This window comes from Rhodnius prolixus, unplaced genomic scaffold, assembly GCF_049639745.1.
Source record: "Rhodnius prolixus isolate KJV_2025 unplaced genomic scaffold, Rpr scaffold_5, whole genome shotgun sequence".
NCBI lineage: Eukaryota > Metazoa > Arthropoda > Insecta > Hemiptera > Reduviidae > Rhodnius > Rhodnius prolixus.
The window spans coordinates 7914397-7934789 of record NW_027411624.1 but is presented as its reverse complement, the minus strand read 5'-3'; the positions used below and the strand labels follow the sequence as shown (position 1 = coordinate 7934789).

Here is a 20393-nt window from a genome sequence, read left to right as displayed (position 1 = left end):
AGTCATTCTTTTGTGTTTTAGTAAGAAATTAAGGAGGTCAATCTAATACTATATTTAGAAAAATATAATATGCAAACTATTTATTTAAAAATTAATAAAAAATCATTAAAAACAAAATAAAATAAAAAGCACAAAGTTATGAGTTGTACAGAAGTATGACTAAGTTACAAGATGTCTGGTCTATGAGGTTCATTGAATCTGTACTAAGGTCCAACTCACAATTCTAACTTACATTTATTAATTAAAATTATTACCTCGGATATTTCTTCGTCTTCACTTTCAGATGAATCTGATAAAAACCTAGGATTTATTTCGGAATAAGGATCCGTATCAGATTTTGTCGGACTCGAGTTGGAAGATTGGGGAGTCGACGATTTCCCTATTTCGTGAGCATTCACTTTATCAAGTTTTTGATTATCCGCAACTGTTTCTTGTCCAACATTCTGCATTTTTACCGTTCATATATAACTTACAGCACTAGAAACAAAACTTTATTTAAACGCAAAACACTTTCCACTAAGTAAAATAATGTAATTTTCTTTGCAATAATCGTCATTCACCCAAATTAACACTCGCCATGTCTACCTACTATACATTCATTCCCCCACCCTCACATCCAGAATGCTTCCGCTTGAAAGGTAAATGCTGCTATCTAGTGGACAATTTTGTAAACAATTATTTGCAACAAGAATTATAAACATTTTGCAGTAAGGATTTTAAAATAATTTACTTTCATTACCAAAAATAATTAAAATAAAGGTTGTACAGAAATCAGAAAAAAAATATTTCCAAAAAAGGTATGTTCTCTTTTTATTCTTTGATTAAAAATCAAATTAATTATGAAAAAAAGATTATTTCAAACACAAGAAAAATTGGAATTGCTGAAATTTCTAACTAGAGAATGGTAAAAAGAAAATAAATATTTGATGATGAATAAAAAAAGCAATATTTGATAATTCAAAATATTTTTAATTATTACAAAAATTGCTTACTTCTCATTCCATTCTTTTTGGCTTTCCATTGAGAAGCCTTCTATAATTAAGAATTGTTATTAACTTTTAAGATTTTTTTTTTTAAAGACGTGATTAAAGAAAAGTATTATACATCAATTTTAATTGCTGTAGCCACTAATTGGCGACATCCTTCCTAGATACATATACAATTTTATGTTTTACAACTATTCAATGAAATTTAGTAATCAAATGCGATTAACATTCCCATTAGTCTAATATTTTTTCAATGTTCCTTGTACGGGCACCAAGGTGTAAAAATAGTTCTATTATTATCTTGTATAATTTTTAACTTTTCCTTTAACATTGACAGTAGACAAGTATATTCTTAAAAAATTCACTGTATTTGTAAGTGTAATTCCCTCATTGCTTTCAAAGTCAATTTTTATTACTTGATAAAAATTTAAAAAAAATCAAAAATAACGTTACATTTTTGGCATTAATTTGAATAAAAAAAAATTCCGCCTGAGAAGTGACCTATAATTTATGGTCAAGGCAATGTATGAAGTACTTCACTTTTCTCCCGTAAATTCATTTACTGTTACAGAATATTTGAACAAAACATGACTGATACGTAAAATATTTTGCAAGTTTTACTTGTGATTTTTCCTTTTTTTTTAATGAAACGAACTTTTCTTCATTCGATGAACTGAATTTTCCTTATTAGATTTTGGCTGCTTTTTACAAAAAAAAAGTTTATTTTTTATTTGAGATTGTTTTGGAAAAAGACGATAAAAGCAGGAAGAAAATTGGTAGGCAAAATGATTTAAAAAAAAAAAAGAAAAAAGAAATACAATATTGCACTACAAAAAAAGAGGGGGTGTTCTGAAAACAACTAAAATCAATATGACGGGGGCGTGGCAGTATCCTCTTAACCATCTTCCAATAGTTATATTCTTACCACGTTGTTTATACAGTAGAAACCAAAAAACTTGAATTAAAAGGAGCATATTTATTGGGAGGAGGTAAAACATTAACTTTTAGTTCTTCCAACCAAAGTGTGTCAACTTCCAATCAGTTTTATTTAGGAAAAGTCATGGTTCATTGCAAGGATTTACAGTATTTTTTTTAATGAAAATAACCTAAATGGAAGGTTGCATATCTATTCGTTTCCCTACACAACTGGAAGTGATAAGTTTCTTAACGATAAGTCAAACTAAAACTCCATAATTTTTTTTTTTCTTAATGCGAAAGTTTAGGGGAAAAAAATGTTACAAAAAAGAGAGGAAATCACAATTGACTCAAATTTTATTTCTTTTAGCAAGAAATTAAAATTTTAAATCAATTAGATTTTTTCGGTGTAAGCAGATCAATACTGCTACTACTAGTTCACTCACTAAGAATGATAATGAATCGATTACTAAATTTTTTGAATCTCCTGAATTATTACCCAAGTCCTTGAACAAGTCACGTATTAGTCAGAAAAATTTTCTTAATCTTAGAACAAATGAAAATTCTCCTAAAGCAAGGTGGCTGATGGCTACTTTCTTTATTTCAAAATAATGATTGTTAGAAAAACGGTGATCTTTTTAATTGAAGATAGATAGTTTACTATCATTGGTTTAAGTCTTCTTGCAATGAAAGAAAGGAGGCCGCTTAGGGAGCGTGCAAGCTGCACCCAAAGAATGATGGTATCAGCGGTAAAACATCATTAATCGAAGGCATGATGGCAAGTTTGAGAAAATTTTCCTATGGGAAATTCTCTCATGGACGTTTCAGCTCTAACTTCAGGATTATAATGTCACATAATTTCCTTCTCATAATTTAAGCATATCTGTGTGGTATCAATCAATAATCGGACAACTTGTCCAAAATTATGCTCAAGAGGAATGGCGCCAATGTTCTTTAATATATTGGGGTTGTGAGACGAGAAATGAAAGAAGCTGACGTTGGATATATTTAAGTAAGATTATCTGGAACTTTTGAAAACATAAATTATTCTTAAGTAGTTTAGAAAAAATATCCTTATAATTTGCAAATGCAGATCAAATTATTAGATTTAAGTTTCAAGGTAGATTCATTAGTCCATACTGCACCATTATTAACATGAAGGCTACCTACAGAAAACTGTATGTAAGCAAAATAAATAAATCTACTTGCGAATACATGGTTGTATTCTGTGCGAAGAATAAAAAATTATAAATACAAAACTTCACTCTAGATTTTATAAATCTCCTTTAGCATAACCACTTCTTTCTTCAGTTACCTAAATTATTACCTCAAAAAGAAAACATTTTATATTTATTTTTACATTTAGTTTAGAATTTCAGAAACCTCAAAGACATAGATAGCTTTTTACTTTATGATTCTTTTCCTTTGAGTTATTTCTTTCTTTTTTTTTTTCTTTTTCACATAACAATAATTTATATTCTTAAACAAAAGGTTCTATATTCATTTCCATTACTGAACATGGAAGTGGCAGGTCAAATGCGTTGATAACTTCCGGGTGTAAAACTCCAATTTTTCCAATACGATTTCCTCTCCAAAGAATTTCAGCAGCTCTTTTAGGAAAAAATGTATCATCTATAAAAATGAATAAAAGATAATATTTATTGGCATGTGACTGGATATAAATATATCTATTAGTTATTATTACTTTCTGAGGAAGCACAAGCAATATATGCTACTCAAAACCCTTAAAAGAAGAGGTTTAACATTTATTTATAAATTAAATTTATTCAATCTGAGGATCTTACTGAGAAATGATTTCTTATTGAGTACAAGGGAAGTATGTGAGTTATACAGAAGAAAAAGCCAGCTTTCGATCTAAGAGATTTACACATAAATCTAACTAACATTTTTTTTTAGAGCAGATAATTTTGAACGGAATTGATTTGAGGCACATGACAAGGTTGATTTCTGATCACGCCTGAGTTGTACGTCAACTGTTCAACATGAGCTTGGGCAGGTACAGAGTCAGCAATGCGGGATCGAAGGATTAAGATAAATCATGACACACTACTTAGGCCTTCCAAGATAGTATAAACTAGATTGAGGATATTCGGTATTATGTATTACAGGAAATCAAGAATTTCAAAGCCTTGAAATCCATATTTCACTATCTGGTCAGGTCTTAACTTGAGTACACCACCATTATTTGAAATCCATGCAGGGGTAAATTTGGATTCAACTTTAGTAGCTTTGGAGTTTTCTTTTAATGTAAATCTGTAACAATCTAATGCTGGAATCTTTAAAATATTTCGAACAAAAAAAAAGTAGATTTACGATTTAGGAGTAAGATACTATCAAGTTTTCTGTGCTTAATAAATAAAAACTACTTTAACAATTTCACCTAAACCGTATTATTATTCTAAATAATAAGTATTATACTATACAATTCTGAATAGTATTAGAATTATTTCTCAGGTAAAATGAAATTCTACCTACCATTAATTGCATTAAGATAATACCCTCCTTCCTTTTCCCACGGGATATCCAATACTTGCATGACTCTATCTAATAATCCGTGTAAGTATTCAAATCCGGCTCGTTTGTCATAGTAAAGAGCGCATAATTTACGTACATTTCTTGCTCCAGTATCTATGTCAAGTAAAACATATTTCTATTGTAGTTTATCCAAAAAGTATATGTTTACCACATAAAAATGTTACACATGTCAAAAGGAAGTATTACTTAGAAATTTTTAATTAACCAACCTGTCGTCTCATCGCAAAAAACAACATCTGAAATCTCAAATAATTTTATCGGTAACGGTACATCCTTATTGAATGATAATGACTTTAAAAGACCTGGAATTAATGAAGTTCGCACTACTTGAAATTCCAGTGTTTTGGGATTACTTATTTCCACTGCTTTAGTTTCTTCGTAAGGTATTTTCAATTTTGTTGAAATATCATCTTTTGAGCACTATTAAGCAGAAGAGGATTATATTAATTAGGTTTTACTTTTAAATAAATCAAGAAATATTTTACAAATGTTATTTAATAAATTTAGATGTTACCAACGAAAATGAAAGGACTTCAGCAAAACCTGCATATGCAATCTCATGTCTTAATTGATTAGATAATTTGTTTAATGGATCCTGAAAAATAAATAAAGTGTTAAAAATAAAAATTTAGAATTTTTTATAGAGTTTGTGCATTTGCCGCTGACTTACACAATATCAATTTCAGTAAAGGAAGGGTAATTCTTCCTCATTTCCAGTAGGTCACTTCCGTTAGATCTAAAACAGGATCGTCTATCTTATTAGGACTATTTAATGTAGTTTTAGATAAGTTACCTCGTGTAATTCTGAGTTTCACAACCGTTTGTCACGATACTCTGGTGATCCACATTTTGGGAAAAGATATGCCGCGATTTTTAAAATGATTTATTAAAAATTTTGTACATTACACTAAGGTGTGGAAATTTCAGAATTTCGCATGATTTTCATTTGTTGTCTCTTTTTGAATGGTGTACCGGACTTTGTGATCTTTGATAGAAAAGTGTATAACCTCTTTGGTATCTGTTACATCAGTAGTTATGAATTTATTAGATGTAGGAGGATAAATATATTTTAATTTTTGGGAGTTCTATTCAGAATACCTTGGGGGTGAAGGGTAGGTCGGCACAGCTCGTAAAGATCGTTGACTGACGGGGCGGCGAGCATTCACCGGTCTTGCTAGAACTTCGCTAAGGTACCTGCTTGAATAGTTTCAGCATCTGTGAGTACTCTAGATTGTATGCTCACACAACTGGGGACTCAATGAATCTCCTGTGAGCGGTAACAAACGAAATTTTGTTGCTTGCCAACGGAATGAAACATTGAATTTAGTGAGACTGGGATAAAAAAAAAAAAAAGCTTGAGGAATTATGGTCTAATCTATACCAGGAAAAATAATTCCGATTGTACGCAGACGATAGTATCCGAGCTTTCCGAAACACAGCAATCTTGAAAATATTATACAGCAATTTGTGTCAAGTTCGACAGAGCATTAAAATGTGATGAAAATTAAATCTGGCTGGGCAGAAACCTTCCTTCAAGAAAGAAAAAAACTGAAATCCATGCCAAGGCGGAAATAGATATATTAGATAGTAAGAAGCCGTACTTGGGGATACGATAAAGAAAGCCAATTCTGATTTATGTCCATCATTAACAAAAGAAGTTTTTTATTGGATAAATGCAGCTTTTATTGAACCAGAAAATGTGAACAACTAAAAAAAAATCATCTAAAATACCAAACAAATTTTATAGAATAACACAAAACTTAACACAGACATTAAAAATGTTAATTAAATAAATTTCCATGTCCTGCATGGAATAATAATAATTATTACTGAGTAATAACTACCTGGATAGCAACTGTAGCAAAATTTGGTTCCTTTTTAACAATGTTATTGTAGCCAAAAGCGATTGCTGCATCTTCATAAATATCAACAGCATGTAAAATATCATGTCTTGTTGGTGGAACTCGAACAACGATATCCGCTCCTCCAGTTGTTTTAGATTGAAGACACATTCTTGTTAACATTCCTGCTAGCTCGCCAGCTTGAACCCTCGATGAAACGGGAATAATAATTAACTTGTAATGATTGATTTTTTGTTTTGTTTTAAAGACAACTGTTATTTAATAAAATTAATTTAAATACATACTTGAAACCAATATATTCATTGACTTTCTTCGTGTCTATAACTTCTTTCCTGTACGTCAACAATGGAGTTTTGTGTTTACTTCCATCTGTCCAAACTATTTCACATTTTTCAGAAGTGAAACGATTTTTACAATGGTAGGAAAATGCAGTAACTATTGTGTCCAACACAATGTGCGCCTAAATCAAAATTATATGATTGTAAACTTGTTTAAACATAAAAGGCATAACAAAGCAATTTATGCATAATTGGTGTTTGCTGATGAAGTACATATAGTTTTAAAACAGTACATTTTAATCAATCAATTCAGCTTTATTGAAAGTAGTAATATCAACCCTAAACGTTTTACTTTGCAGCAAATTCGATCAAAAGTAATGGAATGTTGGAGGGTTCGATAGGAGTTATAATAAAGTCGTTTACAATGGTGCAAACTAACTGCTACAATAGAGAAAGAGAAAGTAAAAAAAAAGAGATATCTATTGAAAACTTGTAAAACTGAATGACTACAATGCCTGATCTCTTCCATGGAATGAAACATAATGGGACTGACGTCTAATGACTAACGGAAAGAAAGAGTCTGCATCGTTCAAGGATGACATTGGAAAAGTAGATAGGCGACCCAAGATTTCTGGTCTTGTAGATTCCCTAGATTTTCATAGATCAGTTCAATATCACTGATAATACACAGTGAGCATCGTCCATTGGCAGTAAATGCAGGTATATCAGACAATTAAGTAGGCGTATGATTATAATTGAACACAAGATTTATAAAAATAAAAAAAAAATTAAAAAAAAGCACAAGATAGCGTCTCAATCGAAGAAAAACAAAGATCATAGAAGAATTTAAGCGAAATTAAATAAATATATTATTACTTTACTTTTTTTTTACATACCTTTTGTAAATCCGTAGCTGTAACTTCTATAAAAACATTTTTGGTTGTAACTTTAATTTTTGAATGATCTCCATTAATTATGGGTGGAAGTGATAAAACGACTCCATTTGCATCTGTTATAATCGGATAATAAGGGCTGTCTTTTATGATATGTAAGTATTGCTTTAACTGAGCATGATTCTACAAGAATAAAAAATATAAATGATTGATTTTCCCTCCTTTAAACGATGAACAAACATTGATTATGATAAGCTAAGTAGTAAAAATATACTGAAGATAAAATACATTAAGCTTGTTAAAACTCTATCATTTTTTACAAATTCTGTAGCTGCTTCAATCACAAACTGAAGCATCTCGGAAAAGAATATTCAGAATGTGTAAAGCTTTTTCGTTGTTGGCCAGAGGATTAAATTTTTTTCGTCTTATTTTAGAGAAAAGCTCTAGTTTCTTCAAATACTGGTTCGTTAACATTGATTATATATTATTTTTAAAGAAATTTCACAACATTTGCGAAAACTACATTGAAGTGTTTATAAATTCACCTAGTCAATAATTCTATGTCATTTTAATTGATTCACAATAAATCATTTTACCGCATACAATTCCATAATTTCCTTCCCAGTATACTCCTTGTCCTGATTAAGTGGTTTGAATTTTATTTGATCTGGAGGAAGTGCGTCATAAGTGAATGGTCCTTGTATTGTATCCAAATCGTGTGTGCCTACTGATACTAAGGTACGTCTTCTAGCTAAATTTTGGTGCAATTTTTCTTGCAGATCAATAAAACTAGCATATACTTCGGTATCGAATGTTATATCACGCAATACGGCTGCAACGACATGTGGGCGAATAGTTTTAGTCTAATGAAAAAAAAGTAAAATAAATAAATTACAGAAAAAAATAGTTGTACTTAAAAATATGCTGGAAAAACACTTACATTAGGTTTTATAAACATTCTTTGGATTCCTTTTGGATCACCTGGATTTAAAGCCTTATAATGAGGAAACTGCATCCTTAAAAAAAGGCAACAAGTTGACTTTTATATACACAATTATTAAAATTGAAGTAAAAAAAAAAAATTGAAGTACGTGATCAGAAAGAGTATAAAAGGGCTTAAACATCAATAAAAGAAAAGAGAGAGAGCGAGTGTGTGTGAGGCAGAGAACAATATTCGCAAGTGCCAAAGACCAAGACGAAAATCTAAAACTACAAGAAATAGAGTTTTATTAAATTATCAACAGAAGCTTAAAGTATTAACAAAAGATGTGGGATATCATCCATGGAAATAAAAAGACTTTTCAGGGCAATGTTTTTAGGATAATTAACACTTTTCTAGAAGAAGAGAAACATTCTAAATAATAGGAAATCACTAATTTACTACACAATTTTCTCTGCCTGGGGCGATAATGAAATGTTCAATAATCTTAGAAAAGGTGTTCCTACATAGGAAATGAAATTCTGGAAGGGTTCAACATGAAAAATGAAAAATTCGCATATATGAAAAATAGTAAATCCAAGCAGTGAGAAGAGTCGAAGTGGAAATCGTTAATAAAAGCATTTGTACGATTCCAGTTTCAATACTTTAATGTTTTCTGTGATGATGGGCGAAACGTTTTTCGTTTAAGACAATTACAAATTAGACACTTAAAAGTCACTTACATTAATATTAATGAAAGTTTGGTTGGCCACGGAGCAGACCATGAATATTTCTAGAACCATATACAACTTAAAAATTGATATAGATTTTGTGATATAAGGTAGAGACAAACCTGTGGCAAACAAAAATGAAAGTCTTGGATGTTGGACATTTTTCATTATAATCTGTTTCAAATGGATGTATGTCATCAGCAAATTTTCTCTCCCGGTGTTACAGTTTCTTTCTTTTTGCTGATGAACAGAGTTGTCTGTATCATGAGAACACTTCCCGAGGTCATTATTGCACTAATAGGGCTCCAGCGCCAATTACCTCAGATTTTGACGAGTACTTAATAAACGAATTATAACATGATTAGTATTATTTAATAATTATAGTATATAAATGGAAAAAATTGTCAAAGTTGGGTGTTTTTCAACGTTACGCTTTTTCGTGCAGTTTTTGACGATCAACTCTTATACAATTTACCTATCGGACAGTTTTAATTAAACCAAAAAGTCCACATTGTTTATAACTGGACAAAGAACCGCACAAACTTCCGGTACCAGTATATTTCATCGATTCAAGTATAAATAATATCTTTTTCATTACAAAACTGAAACAGTTTAGTTTTGTAAACTTTTGTAGTTTGAAGCTTTGTAGTATAGTAAAACAGTAAAGTTTAGAAACAACAATCTAATAGACTCTCATCCCTTTGGTCATTTTTATTCTCATCTAAATAGTTTTAGTATGCAAAAAGTTATAACTATAATTTTTGATTAATCATTTTCTTTATTTTTATTTTTTAATAAAAGTGTGTTGGTCTTGTGGTTATGATGAGTGGCGTTGTAAATCGGATATCCCTAGATCGAATCCGGCGTGTAGTACTTTTTATTTATGAAAAATGTGAATAGTGAAGTATGTGTTTCCGTCCCGTCTACGACACTTATTGGTAGTTGGACGTTAAGGCCGCCAAAAAAAATAGGCGATTACTTTACTTTAGGGGGGGGGGATTTAAGGCGCGTCAACATCTTAGTTTATTGGCGCCCAGAGTTTTTTTCAGTGCACTTTTTATTGTTATTTTTGTAAGTAAAAAAAGAAGTTTATTTCCCCCCTATTTGACTTAAAGATTATTTTTTTCATTCCATAACAAAATTGAATTTGTTCTTCTTATTTTTATTTAATTATTTGAATTCAAGTTAGTAAAAAACTGAGATCATTGGCGACCAGAGCATTTTTTCAATGCACTACCTACTTTAGAACACTGTTCTCACGCTGAAGCCAACACTGTCTGTAAGTGAAATGTAAGAAGCTATTAGGATGAGAAATTTAAGAGGAGGCTGGACTGGAACCCAAAAGCCTACCATGCACTAACCACTGAACTAATCTCTTTCCTAGCAGAATTTCTTCCCGTTGTCAGTACCGATGAGCTGAAAATCGTCAGATACTAAGTGGAAAGTAAGAATGCATTACATAAATATGGGTACTAAAATTAAGGAAAGAAAATTGTTACAGCGTTTTTTCTTGAATATGAAAATCAGAGCATTATTTGTCGTCAGCGAAGGTGTATATGGAGGTGTTGGGATTTGAAGGTAAGTCGGCTGTAAAGATTGTGTAGAGAAGAGGAGCTAAGACGCTACCTTGTGGTACACCAGCAAGGACAGGAAAAATAGATGATCGAGAAGAGCCTTGAGTTACTAGGAAGAATCGGTCGGAGAGATAGGATGCTTCTACCAAGCACATACTATCTTATACTCAAATCCTATCTCACTCATTCAAATATAATAATTAATTGATTGATAGGGAAGAAATTATCAGAGTGGTTAGCGTATTCTGGATTTCAACACAGAGATCCCCGGAATTGAATCCAGCAGGTGTCTCTATGATTTTTCTCTTCCTAGAAGCTTCTTACATCGCACTGTCGGTGAGGAAGAATCACCGGGCGCCAACACCTCAAATATTGATGCACCTTTAATTTGTTCACGTCGGACTTTCAATATTTAGAAGCAATGGGCTATTGCAATTAGCAATAAGGCGCTTACGGCATTTAAGTCCAATTGAACTTCAGATAAAGAAATAAAAATGGAGATGATTAGGTCATAAAAAGAGTCTATCTTGAAGAGAACTCTAGAATGGAATCCACAGAAAGCCAGAAAAAGAAGACAAAAGATTGGTAAAAAGAAGAGAAACATTCAAATAGAGGAAGCAATGAAAAGTACAGTATGTGTAGGGATGACTGCAATATGTTTATGGACATCCCATGATTCAGAAAGAACAACTGGGTGCTATGTGGAATTAGAAAATACGGATTGAAGTCTTTTCCAGCATTATAATTTACTTTTGTTACCCAGTAATGTTATAAATGCACTGATTTCGAAAATACCTGCTCTGGAACACGAGGAGAGCAACCACAAGTCCTTCCAGGCAAAGCAAGTCATAACGATTAGCTGGCACTTCGATTCGGTATATAACATCATCAGATCCATCAACAATAGCGTTTACTCCCTGCTCTTTAATAATCATCTGCCTTTCACTTGTCTGCACATTGAAATGTTCTATGAGCCATATTTGTAATATATAATCCCCAAATTAAGGTATTCAGGAATAATGTCTATACACCAATTACACACATACCACATCATCCAATTCCAGGCCAAAATCAAAACATAAAAATGTAAATTCTTCTTCAGCTTTAGAGCAAAAACAAAAACAATTAATTCACCAAATTATGAGAATATTTTTAAAAATAAAAAATTGTATGCTAACTTACTATAAGTTTGATTTAGAGCTTTGAAAAGGAGGTCTCTTTTTATTGATACTGTAGGCATAATTTAGCTGAATCGTATCAAATAAATATAAAAATATAGATTACTATTACAACCGTGAAAGTTCCAACCTCTTGGCAGGTTGTAACCTCTCGAACTTGCACATGGTTAGAGAGTATTAAGTACATAATCATATGATGAATTCAAGTATTTTATAAAAATTTGAACCTGAACAAAAAAACTTAATTTTAATGCAAAATTAAGTATAGTTAAAAAAATCAAAAAGTTTATTCTATTTACAATTATAAATACTGCATACTTTGTATACATAAAATGTTGAGGTTACAACTTAAACCTTTTCACCTACCACTACCAGCCAGTCGACATGTGACAGTTTACAACTTATGGTGTAGTTAAGTGAAGTTAAAATGTTTTCTACAATAGTGTAGGTCTTCATCTGTGTTTTTTAAAATAGAGAGCTTGATATAAGCTGGAAATAGATCTATTACTCCAACTTTGTTTAGTTAGTCCAGTCTTGTCGGTTTATTATGGTTTTAGCAGTTAAAAATGAAGAGGTTGAGGGTTTTGGAGATGCGAGTTACGTGCAACCGAAGAGTTCACAAGAAAGTGGATATAAGAAAGCTGGGGGTTTTCAGGGCATGGGACTAAGTTATCCTGTTCTAAAAGGAATACATAAAAGAGGGTATAAAGTGCCTACTCCTGTTCAGAGAAAGGTAACCAACAAATTAGATTTATAGACATTTCTATCTGTAAAGATAGGAATTATTGTAAAATAATGACTGCTTTTACAGTTCTTTTTTCTTGCAGACAATTCCTTTAGTTTTGGAAGGTAGAGATGTCGTTGCTATGGCAAGAACTGGCAGCGGTAAAACTGCATGTTTCTTAATTCCTTTATTTGAAAAACTAAAAACTCATGATTCTAAACTTGGAAGTCGGGCATTGATCTTGTCTCCGACAAGAGAACTGGCAATGCAGGTAGATATTAACCATTTAATTTTAATTTATTAATTTTTACAACTGGTTTAAGCCTTATACGGTATACAGTTGGAGAAGACCCCGACAAGTACAAAAAATAAATAAGTAAATGGAATACATAATTATTAAAAAGAAAAAAATAGAAATTAATAAAATTTAAATTCTAACATTTTAATTTTATATTCTTTATTTGTTTATGAATGTGTACACGACATTAAATTACTTTGCAGACGTACAGATTTGTAAAAGATTTAGGAAAATTTACTGCACTTCGCTCTGCAGTTGTACTTGGAGGCGATTCAATGGAATCTCAGTTCAGTACCCTCAAGAGTAATCCTGACATAATTGTGGCTACACCTGGAAGATTTTTGCACGTTTGTGTTGAGATGGAGTTAAAATTAAATCACATTAATTATGTCGTATTTGATGAAGCTGACAGGTATTCATATTTCAATAAAAAAAGTGTTCTAGTTTGTGATTAAAAAAATTCCTTTGTTGAGTTCAAACATACTGTGAAATTGTAGATTGTTTGAGATGGGATTTGGTGAACAATTGCGAGAAATCGTTCAACGATTACCAGATTCAAGACAGACACTTTTGTTTTCCGCCACACTTCCAAAGGTGTTGGTTGAATTCGCAAGAGCAGGTCTCTCAGACCCTGTACTTATACGGTACGTACTGAATGATATTGTAAGATCAGCCAAAGTCCTCTTTAAAATTATTACATTAATAAATATGTATTTGTTTACGACATAGTGGTTTTCCTTTAGCAAAGAGTTTGTTTTGTCGAAATCAAAATACAAAGATAAAAGAAACAACTGCTTTCAACAAAAGAAAAATATAATATAATCAAGCTAGACTTAACTCTAGAGATTATTATAATATTTAAGGAATACTTGCAATTGAAAAATACCTACAGATTTCATACAATTTACAATATTTGGTTTAACTTCTTAAAAAGATACAACTTTTTTTTATTTATCTGAAATATGTATAGAAAATAAAACATAACTAAAGTAGTATCAAGAGATCCTGGTATATTCCAGACTACCAAAAGTTATTTAAAAGGTATATGTAGGCCCTATGTAGAAGTGTATAAGCAGGAAGTATTCTCTTCTTGTTTTTTCATCTGATGTAAATGTCGAGAGCGTCGTATTCTTGTGTTCCCGATAAGTCAATGGTACTTCAGGCTAGTTACATATACAGACCGTGTATGACACGACTACTCAGCGCTACTGGTGTCAGTTTATAGACGCGTGGTTTATAATACAATGATAATAATCGTATGAAGTTCATAAAAATAAAATAATTTTTTACCGTATAAGTAGGAGGAGATAGATATGTTTCACTTCCTTACTAATTCCGCATACAATTAATATCGAATTTAGTACTTCGCTCGGGGAAGAAACGTTTAAAAAATACCCGATGTTTCAGACTTGATGTGGAATCAAAATTACCAGAAACACTGAAGCTCTCGTTTATTAGTTGCCGTCCAGAAGAAAAGCCAGCGGCCTTGCTTTGCCTTTTGAAACAAGTGATTCCAAACGATAAATTAACAATTATATTTGCAGCTACTAAACATCATGTTGAATTTCTTCATGCTGTGAGTACCAATAAAATTATTATTTTATTAAATCATTCATTTCCTATTTTTACTTTAATAATCTGTTCATTTTTGTATTTTTAGTTACTGAACAAGTGTGGGATAACCAATTCTTATGTTTATTCTGATCTTGATCCCTCAGCAAGAAAGATTAATGTGGCGAAATTCCAATCCAAAGTAGTTTCAGTGCTTATTGTGACAGACATAGCAGCCAGAGGAATAGATATCCCACATCTAGATTATGTTATTAATTATAATTTTCCTGCCAAAGCTAAACTTTTTGTTCATAGAGTAGGTACGTATACAAAACTGTGTTAAAATATTCTAAATCATACTTAAGAGTATTACGACTTCCATGTTGTAAAAACAAGTCATTAGAATTTTTTTACTAAAATATAGGTGCCCGAGTTGTAGTTCTGACAATTATTCTTTCGAAAACCCTTCTTATTTAGTGCTGTACAAAGTCTACTAGAGAAGGTGGTGTTTGTTCCTCGCTTCTCCGACTATGGATAAAAATCCAAAGTCGGTAAGAATTAAGGAAAACCTTCTTTAATGGATAATAACACAAAAATCTGCATATCTGCAGATTTAATACGTTTAGAACATTCTTTATTTTACTTGACGACCGACTCATTGACTCATGACTCGGGATTTGTAATATAACTTTCTCTCAGGGACAAAATTGTTGGGCTAGATTCTTGTAGCATTCCGCAGTTTTGTTGAACGCTTTAAAGATGATCGAATCGTAGTTTAGGAATCTACTAGCAGTGCCATTTAGCTTTGGGGTTTTTTAAAGCTTACTCGAAAGTGAGCTTAATGAGAGAATCATCATTTAATAATGAAATGAACCAAATTAATACGTTGTAAAAATAAATAAATAAATAACTGCAACGCATCACCCCATTCTAAATGAAACTAAAATTCAAGCCATTTATAAATGGTGAAATATTTTCGGTTACTGTAACTGTAGCGACTCGGGTTCATTTCCAATTATGTCACATGTGGATTGTGTATTTTTTGAATTATTACAATTAAGTCGTCCTAGAGAGTATGGTGTCAATGTCAGCATTACTGATGCTACATTAGATTAAAAAAAAAGGATAATTATAAGTTTTGTTTTGAAAATTATGTTAGTTTATTCATACGACTAAATGTTTGCAGTTTTTTAAAATTTTGTTCTTTCTTTTTTCTTGACATTCTGCTACCACTATTGGGTAAAGAGATAAACTAGCAAATAATAATTATTAACAAATTACGATTTTAGGAAGATGTGCTAGGGCAGGACGAGAAGGGCATGCACTTTGTTTAGTTAGTAAAGATGAGCTGTGTTACTTAATTGATTTACATCTTTTTCTGGGACAACCGTTAAAATTAGCAGTGTCAAGGAATGAAGATTCAGATATTTCTTCATTTGGTACAATCCCTTCTGTAGTTCTTGAATCGGAAATGAGTGAAATTCTTTCATGGCTCAAGGATGGTTCAGATTTGGTAAGTAAATTCAACAATATTTTTACTTACTCTTTACTTCCTGTAAGAATCGTGCCGTCTATTCAAAATGTATTTATTTTTAGAAGTTTCTTGAATATTAATTAATGTATATTAATAAATATAATGATTGATATTATATATTTTAGGCAAGATCCTTCGAACAGAAGGAGTGCGACTTTACTGAAAAAATATTTAGTTTTCCGCTATTCTAAGTGCTCTCTTTTGGACAATTAACTGTTCCACCACTTATAAAAAACTATTGAGTAATATTAAAGACATTGCTAGAATTCCAAATTAGAGAAACTATATTTAACTTTATTTATTTATTTTTCTTACTAATTACTAATATTACTATTCAGGTATTTTAATGCATAATTCAGGTTCAGGTATATTTTTGGGTGACAGTTTTAACTATAATACTTTAATAACCTAATAATCTACTGGGTTGATGGTGCCACCGTAAGTGGCTAAGGGTAAACCTATTTTTTTTTTAACTGAATTAAGAAGACCTGCTTTACAGCCTATTTATGAAGAACATAAGTAGGACATACGGATCTGTACATGAAGTACGATTCAGTGTCATTGATAATTTTTCATTTAAATTATGGTTACAACAATAAGGGAAAAATTGCGTCTGATAAGGCAAAATTTTTATAAATTATTAATATAAGAATTATTTTTTCTATTTTTTCCCCCCCAGAATTCATTACACAAAGTGAGTGAAAATGCGTATAAACAGTACATACGCTCTCGTACAGGAGCATCTACAGAAAGTGTAAAGAGATCCAAAGATCTTGCAGCCTCTGTAATTGGTGAACATCCGCTGTTTAATAAGATGTCTAAAGATGACGAAGCCAAAAGTAAACTTATCACTGGCATCCATCAATATAAACCACTCGGGGTAAAATTAACCTATTTATTTTTTGAGATTTATTAATTGTAGTTTTCGTTTTGTAAATTTTTAATGAGAATTTTTTTAAGGTAACCACTTAACATTATTGTCTTATGAAAGGACGATGAAAGTGATGTCGAAATATTATTATTTAGCATGATTTAATTAGCATTTTTAATGTTTAATTGGATTATTAATTAATTAAATTAGATTTTAAAAAATCATTGGTGGAAGTGATGTTACATTCAAAAGCTTTTTTATAACTATTTAATGCTCTTTCCTTCGGTGACCTACTCTTCTCGCCATCTTCAGGTGACTTGTTATGAATTATAAATTTGGAAAGCTCGCTGACCTAACTTTCTAGATACATTTAATATCCACCAGCTAAAAGCTGCAGAGTCACTTACGTGGGGGGAGGTGGAAAGTGTTCTTCGACCCACGCCACTCTCGGTCAGAGGTCAACTAGAGCCTTCTCTTCCAAAAGAAACCAAATATTTATATTTGGTAAATGAATAATGTATTCCCTAAGTGGAAATAAGTATTTCGGAGATATTCCTTAATATTATCATCATTAAACCACATTAAGCATTTGTTAATTGATCTCTTTAAGCCAATACATAATTACATTCAAAACTTAATCAACGTAATAAGTTGTTATAGAAGTTTTACATTTTTTAGACAATATTTGAAATAGGAAACGCTTCAACTTCTGAAATGTATCACATCATGAAAACAACAAGGAGAAAACATTCTAACAGCGTTAATGCATTTCATAAAAAATTAGAAGAAAAACTAAATGTAAAACGAGGTCACTATTTTTATACACAATTATAAGTGATTATTTTTCTGAAATTTAAGTAAAATTTTATATACCTAAATTAAAATAATGATCAAAACTGTTGTGAAAATTTATGTATAATTGTACGTACTTTTAGAAATTGAAAATCGGCCAAATGTAAAATTAGAATTGAGCAAACCTGAAGAAATTGGATCAACGTTTAGCAGAGTTATCTTAGGTAAAAGAAAAAATACTGGAGGAAATAATCATGAGATACTGAAGAAATCTAAGGAAAATTTCATTCCATACAGACCAACCGATCTACTTACAGAAGAAGGGTAGGTCCTAGTTATTGTCTTAAGTTAGTTTGGAAGAAAAAATTGAAAAAAAAATCCTTCATTTAGTTTGGAAACTCTAGCTTATCTTGTTGAATAAATAGCAAGCTATAATTAGTAGCCATAGTATCGCCAATGTCGTAGCAGGTTGTTTTGAGCTCAAACGCATCTTTTTGTTGGCTCACAAAAAAAAAAGTTACCTAAGGAGAGATTGCAACATTTGGGTATGAATCACTTGAATAAGAACAAGAATTTTTTAACAGATAGATTAAAAAACAATAAGTCGTTTTCAACATTACAATATTGAAGTAAATTATTTTCTTAGTTATCTTTATAAGTTGCAAGAAAACTTCGTTACCTGAAGTAAAATAATTCGTGTAACTGCTTTCACCAGATTTTTATTTATTTTTCTCATTAGATTAGCTGTAAATAATTTCCATAAGGATGCTACTTCAGCTGGCTTTGATCTCACCGGAGACAATGAAGCTATGATAAAAGCCACCAAGATGCGGAAAGTTTGGGATAAAAAAAAGAGGAAAATGGTTTCCCTTGGAGGAGAACCAAAACAAAATAAAATAAAATCAGAATCTGGAGCCTGGATACCTGCTACATTTAAATCTGGAAGGTATCAAAAATGGGTTGAAAAAACTAAGGCGGATGTTAATGCTAATGAAAGTGATGAAGAAGAAGATGAACCAAAGAAAATGGCGAGTAAGTGTTAAAATTTGTTTTTATAGAAAAATGGTAATTACTTAAAAAAAAAAAAAGTAAAGCATCACTGAGGTTATGTTCAAATTTATATTTCTTTCCCAAGTAGTCTAATATCTTTCAGTTTGAAGTTTGTTACCGGTTGCATTATAGTTTTTTTATATATTCCAAAAAGAGCTTTTTCATGCACGCTGAGCCAGATTTTGACACTTATTTAATCCGTATGTTTAGTGCTTGCTATACTTCACCCTGGCATTGCCGTTGAGTTAGATGCAGCCTTTTTTATTCTCTTTCCATTTTCTTTACCGCAATAAAATGCCATCAGCAAAAGCTGAGTCAGTATTGGTGCATCGTATTTTCGAGAGATGAAATTACTTGTTGGAACGATAATCAAACTACGAAAATGTGTACACGATACCTTTAATTATTCTAGGTTAACTATAAAACAATTTGCTTAGTTGAAAGAACACTAAAATGAGTTAACATTACGTTTATATCCAAGAATAACTGTTTTAGTAAAATTGGTGTTTAAATCAACTGTGCAAGAATAAATTCTGTATGAATAATATTATTAAAATCATTTATTTTATCTATCGTAACATACCTGTTCACAAAAAAATTAAATCAATAAATAATAATAAAATTAAAACAAAAAATATCCTTATGAAAACAATGATATTATCCAGCCTTGCAGTTCTAATCATTAAATCTTCCTGACAAAATTTTTCATGTCAAGTGCCCTTTCCTGAACGAATGCTGGAAAATTAAATTAACGCCATTAACTGTAAAAACAATAAAATACGAATATTATATGTAGTTCCCTTTCTCTTTAATGATTTCTTTTGTTTGTCATCTAAAAATTTGTGTAAATTCCAATCTTGAGGAAAATAGAGGAGAATATTTAAGTAAAATAAACTTTATGTAGTCTATGTTTTAACTATATTTTCAATACAGTTAATAATTCAATTTACTGTTTTCAGCTTTAAAACAATTTCCTAACACCCACTGGGGTAAGCATAATATGAAAGTGGCGTTAAAGAAACAAGCAGAACTCAAAAGACCAGAACAAATAGTTAAGGCAAGAGAACAGTTAGAGAAGAGACGCAGACGTCATGGTCGCCATAAGAAATCTAAAGGAAAACAATCCAAGCGGAAGTAGTTTTAATAATAGTAATAAAACCAATTACAAAATTAATTTTTCTTTCTTTTTCTCCCAGAGACTTGACTCAGTCTTGGAAAAAAAAATATTCCGTCACTGATCTTCAGCGAAGCTGAAAAAACTGTAAAAATTAAAAAAATATAAATAATTAGGTAACCTGAATACATTAAGACCTGTGAAACCATGGAAAGATGTTTTTATTTGGTAAATATTTGAAAGTACCTTGACAGAATTTTTGAACTAACATTAACTGCCTAAGAAATTATTATATTTGTTGGTTTATCTGAGAGAACTATTTTTTACAGTAGGTTTACTGCGTGAACCTACAAAAAGGAAATAGCTCGTTTAACTTCTTTTGACGTTATTCTGCCTGCCAATGGAATTTAAGACAGTGGCCAGTACACTCATTAGTCAGCGAGCCAAGTACCAACAGACCGATTTAAATTACTTTTTAGAGCCAGTTTTCTTTAGTCAACAAAACCAATATCAACAGTACAACAAATTACTTTGAAAGTCATTTTTTTTTAATTTGAAACTGTATAG

The 20393-nt window shown here is 31.1% G+C and overlaps 3 protein-coding genes across 19 annotated transcripts in view; 1 reads left to right on the top strand and 2 right to left on the bottom strand.

Moving 5' to 3' along the window:
* mask (multiple ankyrin repeats single KH domain) overlaps nucleotides 1–607 on the bottom strand; it is a 41794-nt gene extending 41187 nt beyond the window's left edge. For all 17 annotated transcript variants that reach the window (XM_074136525.1, XM_074136512.1, XM_074136523.1 and 14 more), the window contains exon 1: nucleotides 255–607. In XM_074136525.1, coding sequence (XP_073992626.1) covers nucleotides 255–449 — 195 coding nt within the window. In that variant the 5' untranslated portion in view covers nucleotides 450–607. The remainder of the gene's footprint in view (nucleotides 1–254) is intronic.
* Nucleotides 608–2884: 2277 nt separating this feature from the next.
* On the bottom strand, nucleotides 2885–12069 carry beta-PheRS (phenylalanine--tRNA ligase beta subunit). The gene is made up of 12 exons (XM_074136566.1): nucleotides 11897–12069; nucleotides 11761–11816; nucleotides 11510–11664; nucleotides 8431–8506; nucleotides 8087–8353; nucleotides 7494–7673; nucleotides 6604–6779; nucleotides 6302–6506; nucleotides 4972–5052; nucleotides 4667–4877; nucleotides 4398–4550; nucleotides 2885–3533 (listed from the first exon to the last, which is right to left on the bottom strand). The coding sequence occupies exons 1-12, from the start codon at nucleotides 11952–11954 to the stop codon at nucleotides 3382–3384; spliced, it is 1770 nt and encodes a 589-aa protein (XP_073992667.1). The 5' UTR covers nucleotides 11955–12069; the 3' UTR covers nucleotides 2885–3381.
* A 56-nt stretch (nucleotides 12070–12125) lies between these two features.
* On the top strand, nucleotides 12126–19886 carry LOC141458491 (ATP-dependent RNA helicase DDX54). The gene is made up of 12 exons (XM_074136555.1): nucleotides 12126–12625; nucleotides 12720–12887; nucleotides 13118–13326; nucleotides 13412–13558; nucleotides 14322–14490; nucleotides 14575–14785; nucleotides 15755–15978; nucleotides 16679–16879; nucleotides 17549–17678; nucleotides 17806–17986; nucleotides 18402–18694; nucleotides 19672–19886. The coding sequence occupies exons 1-12, from the start codon at nucleotides 12440–12442 to the stop codon at nucleotides 19848–19850; spliced, it is 2298 nt and encodes a 765-aa protein (XP_073992656.1). The 5' UTR covers nucleotides 12126–12439; the 3' UTR covers nucleotides 19851–19886.
* Nucleotides 19887–20393: the final 507 nt, after the last annotated feature.